Raw genomic sequence first — 17,757 nt, 5'->3', positions numbered from 1 at the left:
GAGGCTACAGCTGGAGTCTGGCTGGTGGAGGCTACAACTGGAGCCTGGCTGGTGGAGGCTACAGCTGGAGTCTGGCTGGTGGAGGCTTCAGCTGGAGTCTGGCTGGTGGAGGCTACAGCTGTGGTCTGGTTGGTGGAGGCTACAGTTGGAGTCTGGTTAGGCGTCATCGCGATGGCAGACTCGGACGTGGCCGTCTCAACAGCTGTGTCAGTAGGGAGGGTCGCTTCACACTCGTCATCACCTGATGATGTTTATAAAATACGATACATTTTCCATCAATATCTAAACATAAAGTGATCTTGATTGAAGTGTACATGTTGAACCGACATTAATATATAATATACCTTGATATCTATGTTAGTTCAACATATAACTTGGTATGATATACATATTCCTATATGTAAATACGAAGCAATTCTCTTGAAATATACTTTGTTTCCAATTAAATTTTAATTTTGAACGGGTACAAAAGACATACCTGAAAAGTGTTATATCTTGTGTACAAGGGACAGCACTCCGTATGGCATATGTGAAAGCGTAATCTGTATAAGAGTTATCCCCCTTGTAATGTCCATGAAGGGTCGTTACTCAAAGCCATAAGCACATGTAAATGGATACTTTACAGTTATTTTGGAGAGAACCGTCCCATGATCAAGGTCAGTAATATTTATTTCAACACGTGTATGTATTTTCGTGAGCTGTCTACAGAATACTATGATAGAGCAGTATTGAAGATCTAAACGGGGCGATTTATCGGCAATATTGACGTTTGAATTCTTCGAGCTCCCCTTCCCATGGATGGATTTTAATAATATTCTTTCTAATCATTACAGCAATAGACCTTAATTTCCTTATCATTCTTCGATTGTTATTGAGGCAAATTAAACACAAAAGCATCTTTTGAAATGCCTATATACTGTATAAATTGACGAAAACCTTATTAGCATAAGCACTGCTCTGGCAACTGATGTGTAGGAAAATAAACCAAACATCAATGTACATGTATATATCTATTTCTGTTGTGAGTGATATGCAGACCTAGGTCGTACATCACGTAACTTTGATGAAAATGTTATGTTTCAAAATGGAAACCTAGATCCAGATTATGCCATATATGGGGTCAAGTTCAAGGTCGACAGTAAAAATAGATCTAGATTATAAACATTACCACGTGGTTTGTTGTCCCATTTCTACCTGAGATACTGTGAGTGTGAAATTGATTTTTATGTCCCATTTTTATATAGGCCTACATTTCACTTTTCGTAACTGCCAATGGCCTTTGTTAAATAGATTATGAACATCGGTACGTAGGTGCAATTATGATGTACCAGCTCCACTTTATTTTACGTATTTACTCATTTACTAAAATTATTTAACAGGGCTTATAACTTCATTGTTGTCGAAGTAAACTAATTCATCATTTATTGTTTGGTGATTTATTGAAACCTACACTCTGTCTCGAGGCTGTCTGGGACGTCGTCAAAACTTTCCGAATCACGCATCTTGTCGATGATGCGGCTGGTTGCCTGACTCAGCTCAGGCGGTGGTGGTCCTCCGCCGGTCTTCCTTGACTGAATTCTGTGTTCAGTGTACTGTTTCTTTGCCTTCCGATTCATGTTTGTCCATTTCTCTCTCACCTCAATCAAAGACCTTGGAGCTACCCCCTTAGCATTCACCTCTTTTACAATCTCTGACCATAAGGTGTTTAATAGATTATTATATGGTCTCTGGTTTATCCGATAGCAAAGACCAGTTGGCCTCAACCATTGACTGGATTACATTCTCCTCGTCAGCAGAGAAATTTCGACTTCTCTATTTCCTTGGGGTGCAGGCGACATTTTGCGTTTCCATTTTTTGTCAAACCGGAAGTAAACAGAACACGGAATTGTGGGATATATGGAAGCTAACCAGTGACGTTAACCACACTGTTAACTTTGACGGTGACGTTAGCTAACGTCATGGCTAACCATGTTTTGAACAACGCATATTTAACGTGCGGTTAGCTAAGGATTTAGGATTTAACCGGCCGTTAGGAGTTAACCGGCGGTTAAGATAACCGAGTTTTCAACAAGCGGGCCCTGTTAGATATTCAACTGACGAGGCTATTTTATCAATCTGTTAGCACTCTTGACAGGCATTTCCAATGATTACTTACTCACGGGGGTATTTCAATGATGTAATATGCGTCACACTTTAACATTGTAAGTTATCTAAATCTTGAAGGAAAATCGTTATGTCGGGAATTTTCCTGAACATGTTACATCAATGTCATAATGCATTTCAGACTGTATTTATTACCAATGATGATACTTAAACATAACGGTTATGGATCTAAGGAGAGCAGAGTCAATAAGATTTTTCAGAGTTTTAAGAGTTTTCCAACAGGCGATCAACAACCGTGAAACGTACCACCCCATTTCACTTGAAAGTTTGAAATGCCATTCGAATCTTACTACGGCTGACACTGACATTCTCTCTTTCGTTGGCTACCAAGTCACGTTGAGAGTGGGTGAACTTCTAAGGCATTATATGCAGTTAAAGTTGAGAACTTAATATCCAGCAGGTTTTTTTCCATTCACTGACCTTAAATCTGCCGTTTGGCGGCAAAGAGATAATAAGACATGCATTTGCCAAGTTTCATGCCATACAACCTCTGATAGGGTTCCATGACCAAACCTGCTTTAGTCATCAGGATCAGGTTGTGAGTCAAAGGTGTAGCATTATACAATACCTTTATACCTTTATTTTAAACTCAATGTGTTACTTGACATAAGAACTGGAACTCTCCCTCAGCATTCCGCACACACGTTTCGTTCTTCATCTGCCAGTCAAAACACTTTCATCCAAATATACTTGCACGGAAGTATCTGTAGGCTGAAGCGGATATTGTGCTAACAACTAATTAACTAATACAACTAGTTATTCAACATATAGGAAATAACTGGTCAGAGAACCTTTATCATTTACTGATTCAACACAGACCATTGAAGCCGAGAGTACATGGCAATACAGACTGTTTTGCGACGTGAGCGCCTTATGGGGATACATTTCATGCAATCGTTTGCAAAGATTCATAGGTATATAAATACATATGGATAAATGGAGATACACATTGAATAATAATGTATAGTTAGTGATGTAGAAACTTCTTGGGCAGCAATTTAGACTTGGTGCATAGACCTGAGGGTAGACAACTACATGGCATAATAATGTAACGCATACAAAGTCGCACGGTAGGGATTAAACTTAGGTCTCTCTAGTCTTAAATATCTTTGTTATAAAAATGCTAAATACATGGTAAGTTTTTCATTTTTTGGCTAGTAGTCCTACAAACTTATCGAAAGATTGGTGCTTTGTATAATATTCTGGTAGATGCTGGTAAAATTCCATATTAAAGTGAATCTTAATGCTGTCGTATATAGGGAGTTTGATGATCTAACATCGTTGGACCTATTTAATACTATTAATTGTGTGTGTCGTATCACATGTGATCATCTGAGAAACAGTTTCATACTTTACACGCCCTGCGTTGAGAAAGTTATAGTAATCATCAGTGGCACTCTGTGTCGACTGCAGGAACCATTATGTGATCAAACCTTTTGTTCCATTTTTCAGATTTCTCACTCACTGTAATGTAAGACAACCCTAGGATTCCCGATGAGATGTTACTATGTAGTTACTGTGGTGAGGATATCCCACCAGGGACTCAATGTGTAGATGGAGAAGAGGCGTATCACGAGGAGTGTATCAAGTAAGTATATATTGTCTGTCATGTCTTTCTTCTGGGTACGCGTTCTATTCAGTTCCACTTATATGTGACCTTATTTAACATGTGTTCTTCATCAAGTATCTGAATATTTCAGTCTGCTGTATCTGAAAAAAAAAAAAAACATCACAGAATAGGGAGGTATGCACTGAAGCTGTTCCTCCATGATAATATAAATATGTTTCCTTTGTCAAAATCTGCGTAAGGCATTATTTAATTAACATAGGATGTAATGAAAAAAACATTCAATATGATCTTCACCATTGACTGAGTGGAAATGTATTCTTTTCGTCTACTGTTGTTTCTGAAACTGAGGGACAGACTATTATGATGAAAAAAGTTTGGCTGGAGTTTTGCCATGTGTATTTGCAACGCCAGCTTTATCAGTATTACATTATCTCCGTCTTTGAAATGGTGAACATTAGATTTTGAACCTCTGCCTTTTATTTGTTGTCTCATGTTCCACACCTTTGACATCGGTGTATGAGAATTAATTCTGGAAGCATACTTTCTCGAAGACTGACACTTATTCTGTTTCAATGCGCTTCAAGCAATGTCATTAAGTATAAACAACGTCTTCACTGTTCCAGAAAAGAAAACTGCATAATGAATAAAAGTTCATGCTGGAATGACAGGTGGTTAAATTTACTTTTCAGTTGGATTCTCGTCAACCTTTGAATATTCAACCAACTGTTACATGTACAGAAAGCCCTTTGAATGTTTCAGACTCAATATTCCAAGAGGAAAGGAAGCACTCAAGACCTTAGGAGATATTTCCACACAGTCCAATGTTTTGTGCATGGCAATACATGTCAACTACATACATGGTCTAGCACAGGAAAACAGGGAACAAACTAAAAGGAAGAAGGATAAGAGGGCTAAAAAAGCAAGGGAATTGTTGAAAAACGCAACTGCACTCCGCAATTCTAATTCGGGGCATCTATTGATTCACTTCGTGGGACGAGAAAAAGAAGACACCTTTACTGGGGCATTTGACGAATTTGCAGATGAAAAACTTCAGACTTTGATTCAAGATGGAAGCCTGTTCACAGATGTGTACTCAAAACGGTTATTGGGTGATTATGCCACAGATCTAGACAACCTGCAGAAGAAGCAACAGGAAGTACTTCAAGAGATATCAGGAAAGCTCGAGGCGAAAACCAAAGAACAACTACTTGCTCAGGAGCAGCTGGAAAAGCTTAAATCGAAGGCCAAGGAGACACTGGATGAGGAGTTGCTTGATGCAATACTTCAGCAGAGACAGAAAGTAGTAGATACACTGAAGGAAATTGAAAGATTGCAGAACATTAAGTTAAAAGAAGAAAAGAAACTGTCTGTGTGTATTGATACGGCTACTTTAAAGGATACACGCCATTATACAGATTTCCTTGTACTGTATGTTGAAGGTGGCCTATATCTCACCACATCTGACTCTAAAACAAAAATAGCTCTGGACGAACGAATCATCAATCCATCTGATCAAACTTTGATAAGATTCCTGAAAAGCAAAACTGAGTTTAGATCAGTGCATCCTAATGCAAATACATTGCGGGGCTTAACTAAACTTCATGAGAGTAGATCCGTTCAATTCAAAGGCTATTTCAAAGGGAAGGATACCGATGAGAAAACAGTTCGTTACATGTTGGATGACCACAGACTTCTTGAATACATTAGTGCCTTTTCAAAACTACCTGATGGTGGTACCTACTTCTTTGGCATCGCAGAGAAAGAGATTTCCATCAATGGAAGTCCATACAAGTCAAAGTTTATGGAAATTCAACAAGTTCCAGTCGGTAATCAGCAGAATGTAGAAGCTAAAATAAAGGAGGGAGTTTCAAAAGGTGTGTTAATCTGTGACTATGATGGACATGAAACACACAATGACATCGTGGAGGTGTTTTTCATTCCATCTTCTCGAGACAACGAACAACCTGATGTTGGTGTGGAGACCCATGAACATTTTGTAATTCAAGTACACGTCCAGCCTGTCAGTGGCATAGTGTTCTATGACAAACTGGGGCCTTTGGCATACAGGGTGGAAGAAGGCACTGTCAAACAATACTCTGTCAAACAGTGGTTTCATGCGGTCCTCGTGAACAGCGTAGTGAAGTAGATGAACGGATCACAAACAAGTCAGTAAGTTTGCCAACTTTCTTGGTCATTTGTGTTTTGCATTATATAATTTAGTTTCATTACACAAGAATATATACTCTTCGAAAATGGAAACTTGACACTGACTTTCCAATTTTAATAATAAAACAACTTCTTGTAGACAGGATACAAGCAACAAACGATCATGATACTATGTGGGGATAACAATATCAACTCCCAATACATTTCCAATGTCCCAAACTGAATCTCCCGGAAACCACCCGAAGCCTGTACTCAGGCACGTGAGTAGCATACGAAATGTTCTGCCTCTCATACTGCAATGCCAAAGTTGTCAAAGTGTAATGGTGGATTCCTCAGTACAAGTCACAACTCCAGCTCCGTTTATGCGAATCGGATGTTTTCCATGGACAGTGTTCTCTGTTTTATTAACACAACCCGTCAAAATATCACCCAATACTACATTTCTTATTCAAATAGTAAACTCACAGTTTTTACAAAATGTGATTCGAAATGCAATACAAAACATTCAATATTCAATTAATTCACACACTTCCAAAGAAATAATATCCAAAATGCAATACAAAAATACACTCACGCATTTCTGCCACCAACACCACTGAAATACACCTCTGAAGCTTTCACCATGACATTCGCTGGGTATCACCCTCTCACCCAAACTGTCACATCCAGTTGTCCTTATTTAAAGGAGAACACATTCCAATGCCTAACTAGTTTGAGCTTATTTTGCAGAAATTTCATTGGGATGGCAAACACAACACTGTTGCTAATGATAATATTATGATTCTAGCACAACATTGTGTGATACTCGATTCTGATTGGCTGAGAGCTCATCAAAACTCTTCTTAAATGGCAGTTTAAGGACCGCTAAATAAAGTGACCGATTCACCGCGTATGAATACAATGAACTCATTGACCCTTTAGTTTGTAAACAAACATGTCGGACATCGGATATTTCAACCCCGACATCATCTTTGAGGTTTTTGAAGTAAAAAAGCAAATGTCCAAGATATTTTAGCAATTTCCCTGAAAAAGCCCCTTCAAGCCCTATGTTTTTGCACGCCAAAGAGTCTGGTTTAAAATACTTGTCAGTCGTGCTAGAATGAAGATAAAGCTAATCTATTTTTAAACGCGTTTGTTTTTTTAATTACATTTAGCGGTCTTAAATCAACGATAAAGGACCGTAAAATTGAAAACAGAGTAACTTTTTAATTTGAGTAAATGGGAAAAGTTTCGACTATAAACATGATTTGCATATTTGTAAAAATATCATTTCATGTATAAAGATTAGTTACTGAAAATAGCAGTGCGTGTGCTTCAATTAGCAGGGTAAGTGGACAAACTTTCTTTATTCAATAATAAATGTATCTAGTTCAACATAGTGGCAAAAGTTTGATGGTAGTATGAAGCTGATCATGGATTCAATTGATCGTTACCGTTAAAATCAAACTAAGTTTCCTTGTTTTTGTGTTTGTTGTTCTATCACAGCACTATTACTGGGGTTCTTGTCTCATTGTTTCTGTGTCAGTATGTTCCAGGAAATACGACAAAAATGCCAGGGCGAGAAGTGAGTTTGAACAGCAAGGATTTTCAGCGTCCTCGCTTGAATCCAGATGTACACAGCATTACTCAGATTAAAGACGCCTTTGTGAAGAAAGGTAAGTGTTTCTTTAATGTTGTTAGAGGATGACAAAATGCCTATCGACGATTTGCTATTATTAAAACATAGTCACAAGTTGTTCTCTTTAATGTCACCGAACTGATGAGATAATAGATGTATACTGATGTTACAGGTGTACTAAATGTTGTTCCGTCGAAGATACCCACGCATCTATCGGGTATCAGAGATGGCCTCATTTCGCTGCTGATGACAAATGGAGCTCTGTACCAAGAAAACATCATTACCAGTGAACCATTGGGTGAAAGAGACACCACATGTCTTTTGTATTTGTCAAAATCTTCAGCAGCATTACTGGATCTCCCTGTGCCACGGACACACAGAAACACTAGGTGTGACGCCTTCATAGCAATGCCCCATCATAGAATATATAGTATTCTTCTCCTAAAGTTTCTAAGTACTCCCTTGTCAAAGTTGTCAAGGATGGTTTTACGTCCCGGTTTTGCTTTTTGAGACGGCCCCTGTCTTGTCTGATTTGTTTACAATATTGTAAACTTGTTGGTAAGACATACCAACAGCTGTTCTGTAATAAACCCTTTCTAAACTATTGAAAGATTTACCTCTGTCTTTTACAAGCACAAAAAACTTATAAACCTTTGCAACAATTGACTGCAAATAGTTGGCCATAGTGGACGCTGTGATAAAGATGTGCATGCATGATGGGAAACTTATTTATCAAGACTTAACATTTATATTAATATTTCTTCAATACAGAAACGATAATTAAGTAAAGTAACACAAACATTCAACATGAATATGATTCATATTTTTACACCACCTGTATTATTAGCATAAATGTAAAGACTATTTCAGATTTCTGATGTTGAACTCTGACAAAATCTTAAGTTGTTGTTTTAGTACGATATCCTCTCCTGTAAACTGCCCTTTAAATGCTTGGGAATGTTACATAGATTGAAATAAAAATTAGGTACACTATAGGCGAGTTGATATATTGACAACATAGTACATGTATCACCTTTATCAAAGTATTAAGGCTAAAAAGCATTTTTCTAGCATTTCCGACAGTACTTCAAATGCACTTGATCTGTTAAAAGTCGTTCCCAATTCTAAGTGGGGATGGGACAAAACTACCCTCCTACACTTATATATTAATCACTCATATTAATCCAAACCATACTACGACTTCAGTCTGTGTATAGGAGGAATTTAAGAGTAAACATAACACATGCGAATCCCTGTTTACAGATGGATCCAAAATTTTGGCACATGTACAGTGCCACTGTCATTGGATCCAGAACAATAACTTCTAGATTATCAGATTACAACTCAATTTTCAGCTCAACGTCACATTAACAGCTTTAAAATATATTAATAAACATCCCAAATACAAACAATATATAATCTTTAAAGACTTTCGTGCCTTCAGGCTATTAAAAACTTTAAAATCTGTTAAATATACATCTACTTTTAATTGAAATAATCGAGTTATAAAGTAATCTTGGTACTGGCCAATACAACATCTTCCTCTGTTGGTTACCCAGCCATGTTGGAATTTCTGGTAAGGCATTGGCGGATTCTGTGGCTGAGGCAGCACTCAACAAATCTGTGACACCACTTCTAACCCTATACACTGATTATAAAGCTGTGTTTAGGGCATGTATCCGTGATCAAATGCAAAAGAAATGGAACGCTAAGGTAGGTGTAAATAAGTTACAACTAATAAAATCAACAATTGGCTACACCTACTTGGGTTGTCAGTCCAGATTTGAAGACGTCATTATGTGATCAAGTTGCATGGGCCATACTACACGAACACTTATCAAAAGGATAGGATCCTCCGTTTTGTATCCCCTGTAATGAAAGAATCACGGGCAAGCATGATGGCTGTTTGACTGTATTGATTTTTCCATCACAAGGGATAAATATTCAGTTTTAAAACAATGAATGACTTTTTTGACCATGTTCAGTAAGTTAGATAAATTTGGAACAATATGTTTTGTAAATAGATAAATGTATTGATAGATATTGTATTTGATAAATGGTAGTATAAATGTACGACTGGGATTTTTAGTGGCGCAATCCTTCAAGGGTGGTTGAAGTAACGTAGAATGATTGGCCTCCTCAGAGGGTACATGAGACCACGTATTTCTACCACATTTATATTCATAAAACATCTTTGGCAAAAATGTCATATTCCTACGTTAAATTTTAAACTCATTATGCTGACAATTTTGGAGTACATTCAGCAGCAATCCAACAGTAAACAATTTATTATCTTTTCTGATTCCCTGTCATGCCTTCGGGCACTGCAAAATATATCCTACGGTCATCCACTTGTACTTGAAACCTTACAGATATACAATGATCTTTCTTCTGGCCAATTCGACATCTTGTTGTGGTTGGTTACCGAGTCATGTCGGCAAATCAGTCTTCCCCATGTTGATATCATTATCTGATTTAAACCTTATATCAGAGAATATTGCCGGCACTTAATGCAAACAAAATGGAACACCCAAGCAGTACTTCATGAAATCAAAACCTCTTTAGGTTATATCAACTTGGGATGTCAGTCGGGACAAGATGATGTCGTAATGCGATATCAGTTGAAAGGAGAGGATCCTCTGTTTTGTATCCCATGTGATGAGAGAATAACAGTTTTGCTTTAGAGTGTAGAAGTTTCTCTCACAAGGGATACTTTTTACCAAGTTTCAAATTTAAAGGATTTTTAAACAACATAAATTTTCATTTAAATCTGGGTTTTGTAAAAGAGATAGGATGTTCCACAGCCTTTGAATCAATGTATTTTAACTATGGTTGAATAATAATATTATGTATAGCAGTGCAATTTAATGGGGTTGATGTATTGTAAAAAGATTGTCCTCTGATGATAGCAGCTTAATGGTATTGCAGTACTCTGCAGACAACCAGAATTATATATTTACATATGTTGACATATTTTAATTAATGGCTAGTTTTTTCTACAACTGCCAGTGACCAAAGTGATGGCTTTAGTCCTGATGGGGTTTATGCAGGAAGCCAAAGTACTGTAAGTCCCCATGATCCCCAGTAAGGTGGTCTAGCTTTGGTGACTGGTGGTCTATAACTCGTATTTTACTGGCATTACGTGTAATTTTGATCTTTGTGTTGAATAAAATCTTTTATCATTTGAAATGGTTAGTTTTTAGACTCAAACTGTGATAACTTGCTAATGTGTTACTGTCCTTTGTGACAGATATTTCTTATAGATAAACCAATAATGATTGTTATCAAGCAAGATAACATCATCGGACCACAGTTTGTAACGCATACATTGACTCTATCGTCATTAATGTTTAGATCGCCACAAGCCATCAGCCGTCGATGTTTCAGCATCTGAACCTACAGAACAGTTCATTGAAGAAAAGCCTAAGGGGTTCTTCAGCAAGGCATTAGGATCTCTTCGAAAAAAAGGTATGAAAGGTCTCAAACAGTTGAACATGTGGGAACATGGATTTTTAAATCAACTTTGAATCAATGTTCAAGGGTGTTTGCTTGGATTTGGAATGTCCTCAGATATCAGTGTGATTTGATGTCATATATTCATTGGGTAATGTCCCTTGTTGGTATGTTGGCTCGGGCACGTAGTAGTTTTCCTCTGAAAAATGGAATAGCTTGTTCACACACTGCACTTGTATGCTTCATTGAACATCACTTTCAATTATCTGAGGTCATGATGCCAAAATACACGCCAAGAAGTTTCAGGCAAGATTATTATTCATATTACTAGCCCGAAAAACAAAAAAGAAACAACGCATTGCATAAAAACAGAAATGACGATCAGCTCTACTTTGTATGTGGTTTGGACACTAACTAATTCTGACCTGGGAACGGACCAAAGAATGGAAATGCCTCTATGACAGTTGTAGTCTTATAGTAGTCGTTACATGGTGGACAGCTAAGATTCTACATCATGCACTGTGAATGAATACTTTGGCTGTATGGATGTTTTCATTGTTGCAAGACTAAATACAGTGTATGAATGTGATTAACTAATCCCATATTTTAAAACAAAGTATTCAAAATTGACACTCTTAATTGAATATGTTCGAGAAATTCAAGCAGAATATTTTCCTATGTTCATACCTTCTGTTTCTGCAGTGACGGGAATCCAGAAGAGGAAGAAATATTCTGGACAAAAGCCCAAACCGGTATGTTTGGATTTTTTGGACGTCATCTCAGATAAATACAAGTGGGTTAATTAGTATGAATCAAGGTAACTAAATGCCTCATAATATTCTAACGTAACAATCGTCAAATGTTCCTATGAAGTAAAAAACATATTTGTTATTCAACCAAGCATTTTATCCCACAGGGTTATCGTAATTCAGAGGTAGAAGACTGTTCATATCTATGTTCAATGACGTTTGCCTAAACTATAGATGAAACCACTGAATCTGCCTCTGTATGTGCGTTAACCTACCGATGTTTTATTAGTATTTAACTATCAAACTCATATTGAACAGAAACAATTCTTACGGATACTTCCCTCTCACACATGATTGCCTTATTTCCCGATACATGTTTCTTGAAATAAAATAAACACTCATCATGTTGTGTAGTCTTACTTCATAGTGGTCTTCCCACGCTCTATCCACTGGAGTTCTCTCCCCACAACGGGCGTGGGGAGACTTCATAAATTGTTCAAAATTTCCAAGATTCTCTTTAAGATTGGTAAATCTAAAGGCAGCAAATATATTTCACCTTTCCCCTTTGGGTTAATTTCTTTTTTTAATTTGTGGTAAGCGTATGTCGACTCACGATCCTCATGGCGAATGTGGCAAATATGTGAAGACGCCATGTTCGGAGCTGGTGTCAATGGCCTTTAAGTCAAACCCTAAGCCAGATACACTTTCGCAGATGAAGTTGCAACTTGGAAGAGGATAGTAAGTTTCTCAACTTCAGTTTCCTCATGGCACTTGAGGCTCCAGCCAGGTAAGTCCTATTGTCAAGGACCCCACAGGGAGCAGGTCATGCGGGCTCTCAGAAGAAATTTTGGGGACTTGACCCTATTCAGAGGCTACAGGCAAGACTTCCCAGACAGCAGTAGCAAGGACTCAGAAACATAGTTCCTCCCTAGTTCAGAAACAGTTGCCTGCCTATGCTGGATGTATTCCAGGGCCCAGTGGGTGGACCAGTTGAAACATGTGGATCCTGGGCAAGGATTCTTCTCTCCGTTATTTCTGGATCCCAAGAAGGATTCAACAGAACTCAGAATGATCATCGATATGAAGATCCAGAACCGGGATAACTGAGATGACCAACCAAGTTTCAGATGGAGTACACACAGACGATGCCATACAGCACCCGAGATATTTGAAATACACATATCTACACGTACCTATCCATGCAACCTCTCAAAAATGTCTTTGCTGTCCCTTGGAGACTATTCCAGCTCAGAGTTCTACTGATGGGAATATCAGTGGTTCCATGGCTATTTACAATTATAACATTCCTAGAACTGGTGTATCTCCATATACAGATATTCATGGATATATGATGATTTCCTGTCTCCAAGTGTTGATGTTGACTCTAGACGACTCCCAATATCTGAGAGATTTCTTCCTAGTTCCTTGTGCATCCAGCAAAATCAGAACTGGAAGGAATCTGCCCAGGAAGGAACAGAAATATATAGGGCCATATTCAACACTCATCGGGATATTGTTTATCCACCGTTGGAACACCATTAGAATGATACAACCAGTTTATCAAAGTTCCAGAAATCTCCACACACTCTATGGCAATGGATGTTGCTACTAGGAGCTCTCACATCTATGCAGGATCTAACATTTAGAGGCCGGCTGCAACTCAGATCCATTCAGAATTGGATCAGTCAACATAGAGGAAAACAGCTAGACTCTGTCAAAACACCTACGGATCTTGTGCACAAGGACCTTGCATGGGTGATAAACTCTGATAATGTCATACACATGACTCCAATCAGGACGTTGTCACCAGATCGACATTTCTTCACAGATGCTACAATCACAGGTTGGGGAGATCATCTATAAGACAAGAGAAGATCAGGGCCCCGTTTCACAAAGCTATCGTATCGCTACGACTGTCGAACTTCCTATACTATAACATAGACTTACGACAGTCGTGGCGATACGATAGCTTTGTGAAAAGGGGCCCAAGTCTTTTGGGAGTTACATTCACCAGTCCAGAGACGTCTTATTAGCCATCTAACACTGGGCACTAATACTCAGGAATTTCCAACTTCTAGTTGTCACAGACAACAGCATGATAGTTGTCTATATTAACAGACATGGGGGAGCCCGATCCCAAAACCTTATGAAACATATGAGTGAACTTTACGATCTAGTGGACAGTCAGGATTGCATCACAGTGGCCAGACACATCCCAGGAAAGATAAACATCCTTGCATACGCGCGTTATCACACATGGACAACGACAGAATGGACACTTAATTTGGATGCTTTCAGGCAGATAACGATCAAATAGGAACAGCATAGATCGCATAGATCTTTTCGCGATATCACTCAGCAATCAGTTGCCGACTTATATCAGTCTTGTCCCAGATCTTCAAGCATATGCAGTAGATATCATGCCTTTCCACCGACAGCACTCACACCACAAGTCCTTGTCAAGATCAGCTATTGTGATCTACCTTCAGTTGTTGGCTATCTATAGCCTGTTTTTATATTATATCATCTTGCTAAGTTAAAATGTTTAAAAATTAATTGCTATTTAAATGCATCTGTGATAAACTAGTTGTTTTATTGCCCTTCGTTGGGAGGTTTTGTAATTTACCTCATAATTACCTATAATTATTATATACATATAACTTGATATAGTCACGATATGGCTGAAATTCTGCCGATATGACTCACTCACTCATCTTGTCAAGGACAGGAACCATCACATGATGATGTTTCTGGTGGCACCAACATGGCCGGCACGATCATGGTTCTCAGACCTACCGTCTCTACTTTGAAGACCAACAACTGCGTCTTCCTCAGTGGCCTACACTTCTCAGACAGCCGAAGTAAAACATGTTCCATCGCATTCTACAACAGCTGAACCTACACGTATTGGAACTATCCTGCAACACCTCACGTCAGCAGGATTTTTAAATGAAGTTTACTCTGCTGTTACGCAAACACCCAGAGCTTCAAATCTGTTTATATGACTATAGACAGTATGTCTTAACAGTATGTTATGAGCATTTGATCTAGAGGATATCCCCAAACAATGCCTAACTGCGGAATTTTATTTGTGGTTTAACGAAACTATTATTACATCATACGTTGGAACCCATGGAAAAAACCTCAGCCTCATATTGCTTGGAAGACCTGATTCCTTATGGCACTGGTCACTCAGATCAGCTAGTCAGCAAAGCTTAGATGTTCCATCTGGCTGAACTACAACATACGGGGACAGAACATTGAGCAGAGCAGGTGCTGTACTCTGGAGTGGATTACCTGAAAATGTCAGAAATCGAAAAATATCACAGTTTCCGATCTTGTCTCAAAACCATTCTCTTCAAACGAGCACTCGACTAAGCGCACATGAGCAGGACTCTGGATATGTAGCGCTATACAAATGTCTGATTTGATTGATTGATTTGATTGATTGACTGGCCAAAGTTTCACAGATTACAGACCAGCATGCCCTGGGTGTTCGATCGGTTGCATTCCCGAAAACCCTTTCAGAGTTAGCTTCATCAACAAGACTCATAAATGAGCCATATACATTGATGAAATGTAGGTGAAAATAGTTTTTGTACTGCCACTGTAGATTCCCTTGAAGAAATCAGTTTTAGTTTGTAAACTTAGTTAATTTCAGAATACAATTGTTAACTGCAAACTCTTCTTTGTTGTTTGTTTCACTCTGAAATGATTTCTGGTTAACTTTTTGTTCAACATGTAACAATGGTTATACAATCGCTCGACATCCCATCATCATGGAGTACTGCATGTCATGTCCTGCAAATGGATGAAATTAGAGATCGGGTCACAAGGAGGGGTATTTATTTAGTGGTTGAGGACCACCCTATTCTACCCAACTCAACTGATACACTTTACCGGTAGTACTCTAGCTGCTTGCAGATGCTTAGGGTTTGTTTCACAAAAGTTGTGGAATAACACGTTTTGGCAACAATGTGAAATATCTAAACAATAATTACGGTTAAAAAAGGGAGGTATGTCATTCATGCGTAAACAAGATATAGCTACTGCATGTACTTGTCTTGAAGGCTGAATGCTTGTTTGTCACTGTAGTACAGGCAATTGCACAACTCGTATTCAAATAGTAATTTGTTGTGGGTTTTGTTTCAGCCTTTGATGGACAGTGTTCCACGTGCCTCTCTGGTGGACTATGCTTCTGTTACACCATCAATGGACTCACTAAAGGAATCGGTTTCTGAGACATCACTGGAGGATGGTGAATCTCTTAGTTCACAGGTCTCCCCAGAGGATTTATCTTTGCTCGTCTCGTCAATAAGATCAGGCTCTCAGATAACAACACTGGAGGAAACTCATGAGTGTAAGTGATGTGAGGCTTTGAGACATTGTCCAAAGGCGACTACAATTGAGTGTTGTTTCACATTCCTGATGATCACTACAGTCATACTTGCAGAAAACTATTTCTAAAATGAATCTACAAAGTAGGCTTAACTAGAAGTAAGTAGGAGTTCCAAGAGAAAATGCCACGGTCACCATCACAGACGTTATATCATAACAATATGATATAATACAATTAAGAAGCTAATATGATTCACTATTGCGACTCATTAATCCTGACGACCCGTGAAGATCCGGGGTAGAATAGGTCTTCAGCAACCCATGTGCTTGCCATAAAAAGGCGACTATCTTGTCGTAAGAGGCGACTAACGGGATCGGGTGGTCAGTTTCGCTGACTTGGTTGACACATGTCATCGGTTCCCAATTGCGCAGATCGATGCTCATGCTGTTGATCACTGGATTGTCTGGTCCAGACTCGATTATTTACAGACCGCCGCCATATAGCTGGAATATTGCTGAGTGCGGCGTAAAACTAAACTCACTCACTCACTCATTAATCCTGACATGGTCAACGCCAAGTATCAATGTTACACATTTTAAAACCAGTATCTTAAATTACAGATCAACCTTGTTCTTTTTCAGTGGCCATGCAATCATCAGCAGATGGTTCATGCCATTGATTGATTCTAAGTTGCCAAGTTCGAATGTCTCATTAATACTGATGTTGTGTTGGCATATTATGTTGACTGAAATGAGCAAGAGTTATTCTTATTCACTTCTTATTTGTACAAATTCTAAAACTAACAATAGGGTTTATTTGTGGTTCAATCGTCCTGCAGGTTCTGAGGATGTTGAGAAGATTACAGAAGACCTGGATATCGTTGAAAAGGTAACACATTTTACGTTGTTAAATTAAATTCAGTATACAAAACAAAATCTTAAAAACATGTTTCTAGACATTTTAGCAGATGAAACACTAAGTGACTATTTTGTACAATGTTTCTATTATTTCTATGATAAACGCAGTTTTAGTTTTTAAACTTAGTTAATTTCAGAATACAATTGTTAACTGCAAACTCTTCTTTGTTGTTTGTTTCACTCTGAAATGATTTCTGGTTAACTTTTTGTTCAACATGTAACAATGGTTATACAATCGCTCGACATCCCATCATCATGGAGTACTGCATGTCATGTCCTGCAAATGGATGAAATTAGAGATCGGGTCACAAGGAGGGGTATTTATTTAGTGGTTGAGGACCACCCTATTCTACCCAACTCAACTGATACACTTTACCGGTAGTACTCTAGCTGCTTGCATATGCTTAGGGTTTGTTTCACAAAAGTTGTGGAAAAACACGTTTTGGCAACAATGTGAAATATCTAAACAATAATTACAGTGAAAGAGGGAGGTATGTCATTCATGCGTAAACAAGATATAGCTACTGCATGTACTTGTCTTGAAGGCTGAATGCTTGTTTGTCACTGTAGTACAGGCAATTGCACAACTCGTATTCAAATAGTAATTTGTTGTGGGTTTTGTTTCAGCCTTTGATGGACAGTGTTCCACGTGCCTCTCTGGTGGACTATGCTTCTGTTACACCATCAATGGACTCAGAGGATTTATCTTTGCTCGTCTCGTCAATAAGATCAGGCTCTCAGATAACAACACTGGAGGAAACTCATGAGTGTAAGTGATGTGA

General features: G+C 38.4%; 2 protein-coding genes across 7 annotated transcripts in view; both read left to right on the top strand.

Moving 5' to 3' along the window:
- The window catches only part of LOC124273279, a 37,213-nt gene extending 29,283 nt beyond the window's left edge, over window positions 1–7,930 (top strand). For 2 of the 5 annotated variants that reach the window (XM_046708514.1, XM_046708511.1), the window contains exons 2-5: window positions 3,616–3,751; window positions 4,493–5,902; window positions 7,435–7,554; window positions 7,690–7,930. In XM_046708514.1, the coding sequence (XP_046564470.1) occupies window positions 3,663–3,751; window positions 4,493–5,879 (1,476 nt within the window). In that variant the 5' untranslated portion in view covers window positions 3,616–3,662 and the 3' untranslated portion in view covers window positions 5,880–5,902; window positions 7,435–7,554; window positions 7,690–7,930. Of the gene's footprint in view, window positions 1–3,615; window positions 3,752–4,492; window positions 5,903–7,424; window positions 7,555–7,689 lie in introns of all 5 variants that reach the window. The other 3 variants (XM_046708515.1, XM_046708516.1, XM_046708513.1) reach the window with 3 other exon arrangements.
- Window positions 1–17,757, top strand: part of LOC124273278 — a 97,621-nt gene that overhangs the window by 67,379 nt on the left and 12,485 nt on the right. The window contains exons 7-12 of one of the 2 annotated variants that reach the window (XM_046708510.1): window positions 10,872–10,891; window positions 10,925–10,985; window positions 11,673–11,722; window positions 15,872–16,079; window positions 16,897–16,946; window positions 17,603–17,744. In XM_046708510.1, the coding sequence (XP_046564466.1) occupies window positions 10,872–10,891; window positions 10,925–10,985; window positions 11,673–11,722; window positions 15,872–16,079; window positions 16,897–16,946; window positions 17,603–17,744 (531 nt within the window). Of the gene's footprint in view, window positions 1–10,871; window positions 10,986–11,672; window positions 11,723–15,871; window positions 16,080–16,896; window positions 16,947–17,602; window positions 17,745–17,757 lie in introns of both variants that reach the window. The other variant, XM_046708509.1, reaches the window with a different exon arrangement.

Source organism: Haliotis rubra, unplaced genomic scaffold (genome assembly GCF_003918875.1).
Source record: "Haliotis rubra isolate DU_JTF1 unplaced genomic scaffold, ASM391887v1 Scf179, whole genome shotgun sequence".
In the NCBI taxonomy this organism is placed as follows: domain Eukaryota; kingdom Metazoa; phylum Mollusca; class Gastropoda; order Lepetellida; family Haliotidae; genus Haliotis; species Haliotis rubra.
The sequence above is the reverse complement of the archived record's forward strand: the minus strand, read 5'-3'. Positions and strand labels throughout refer to the sequence as shown.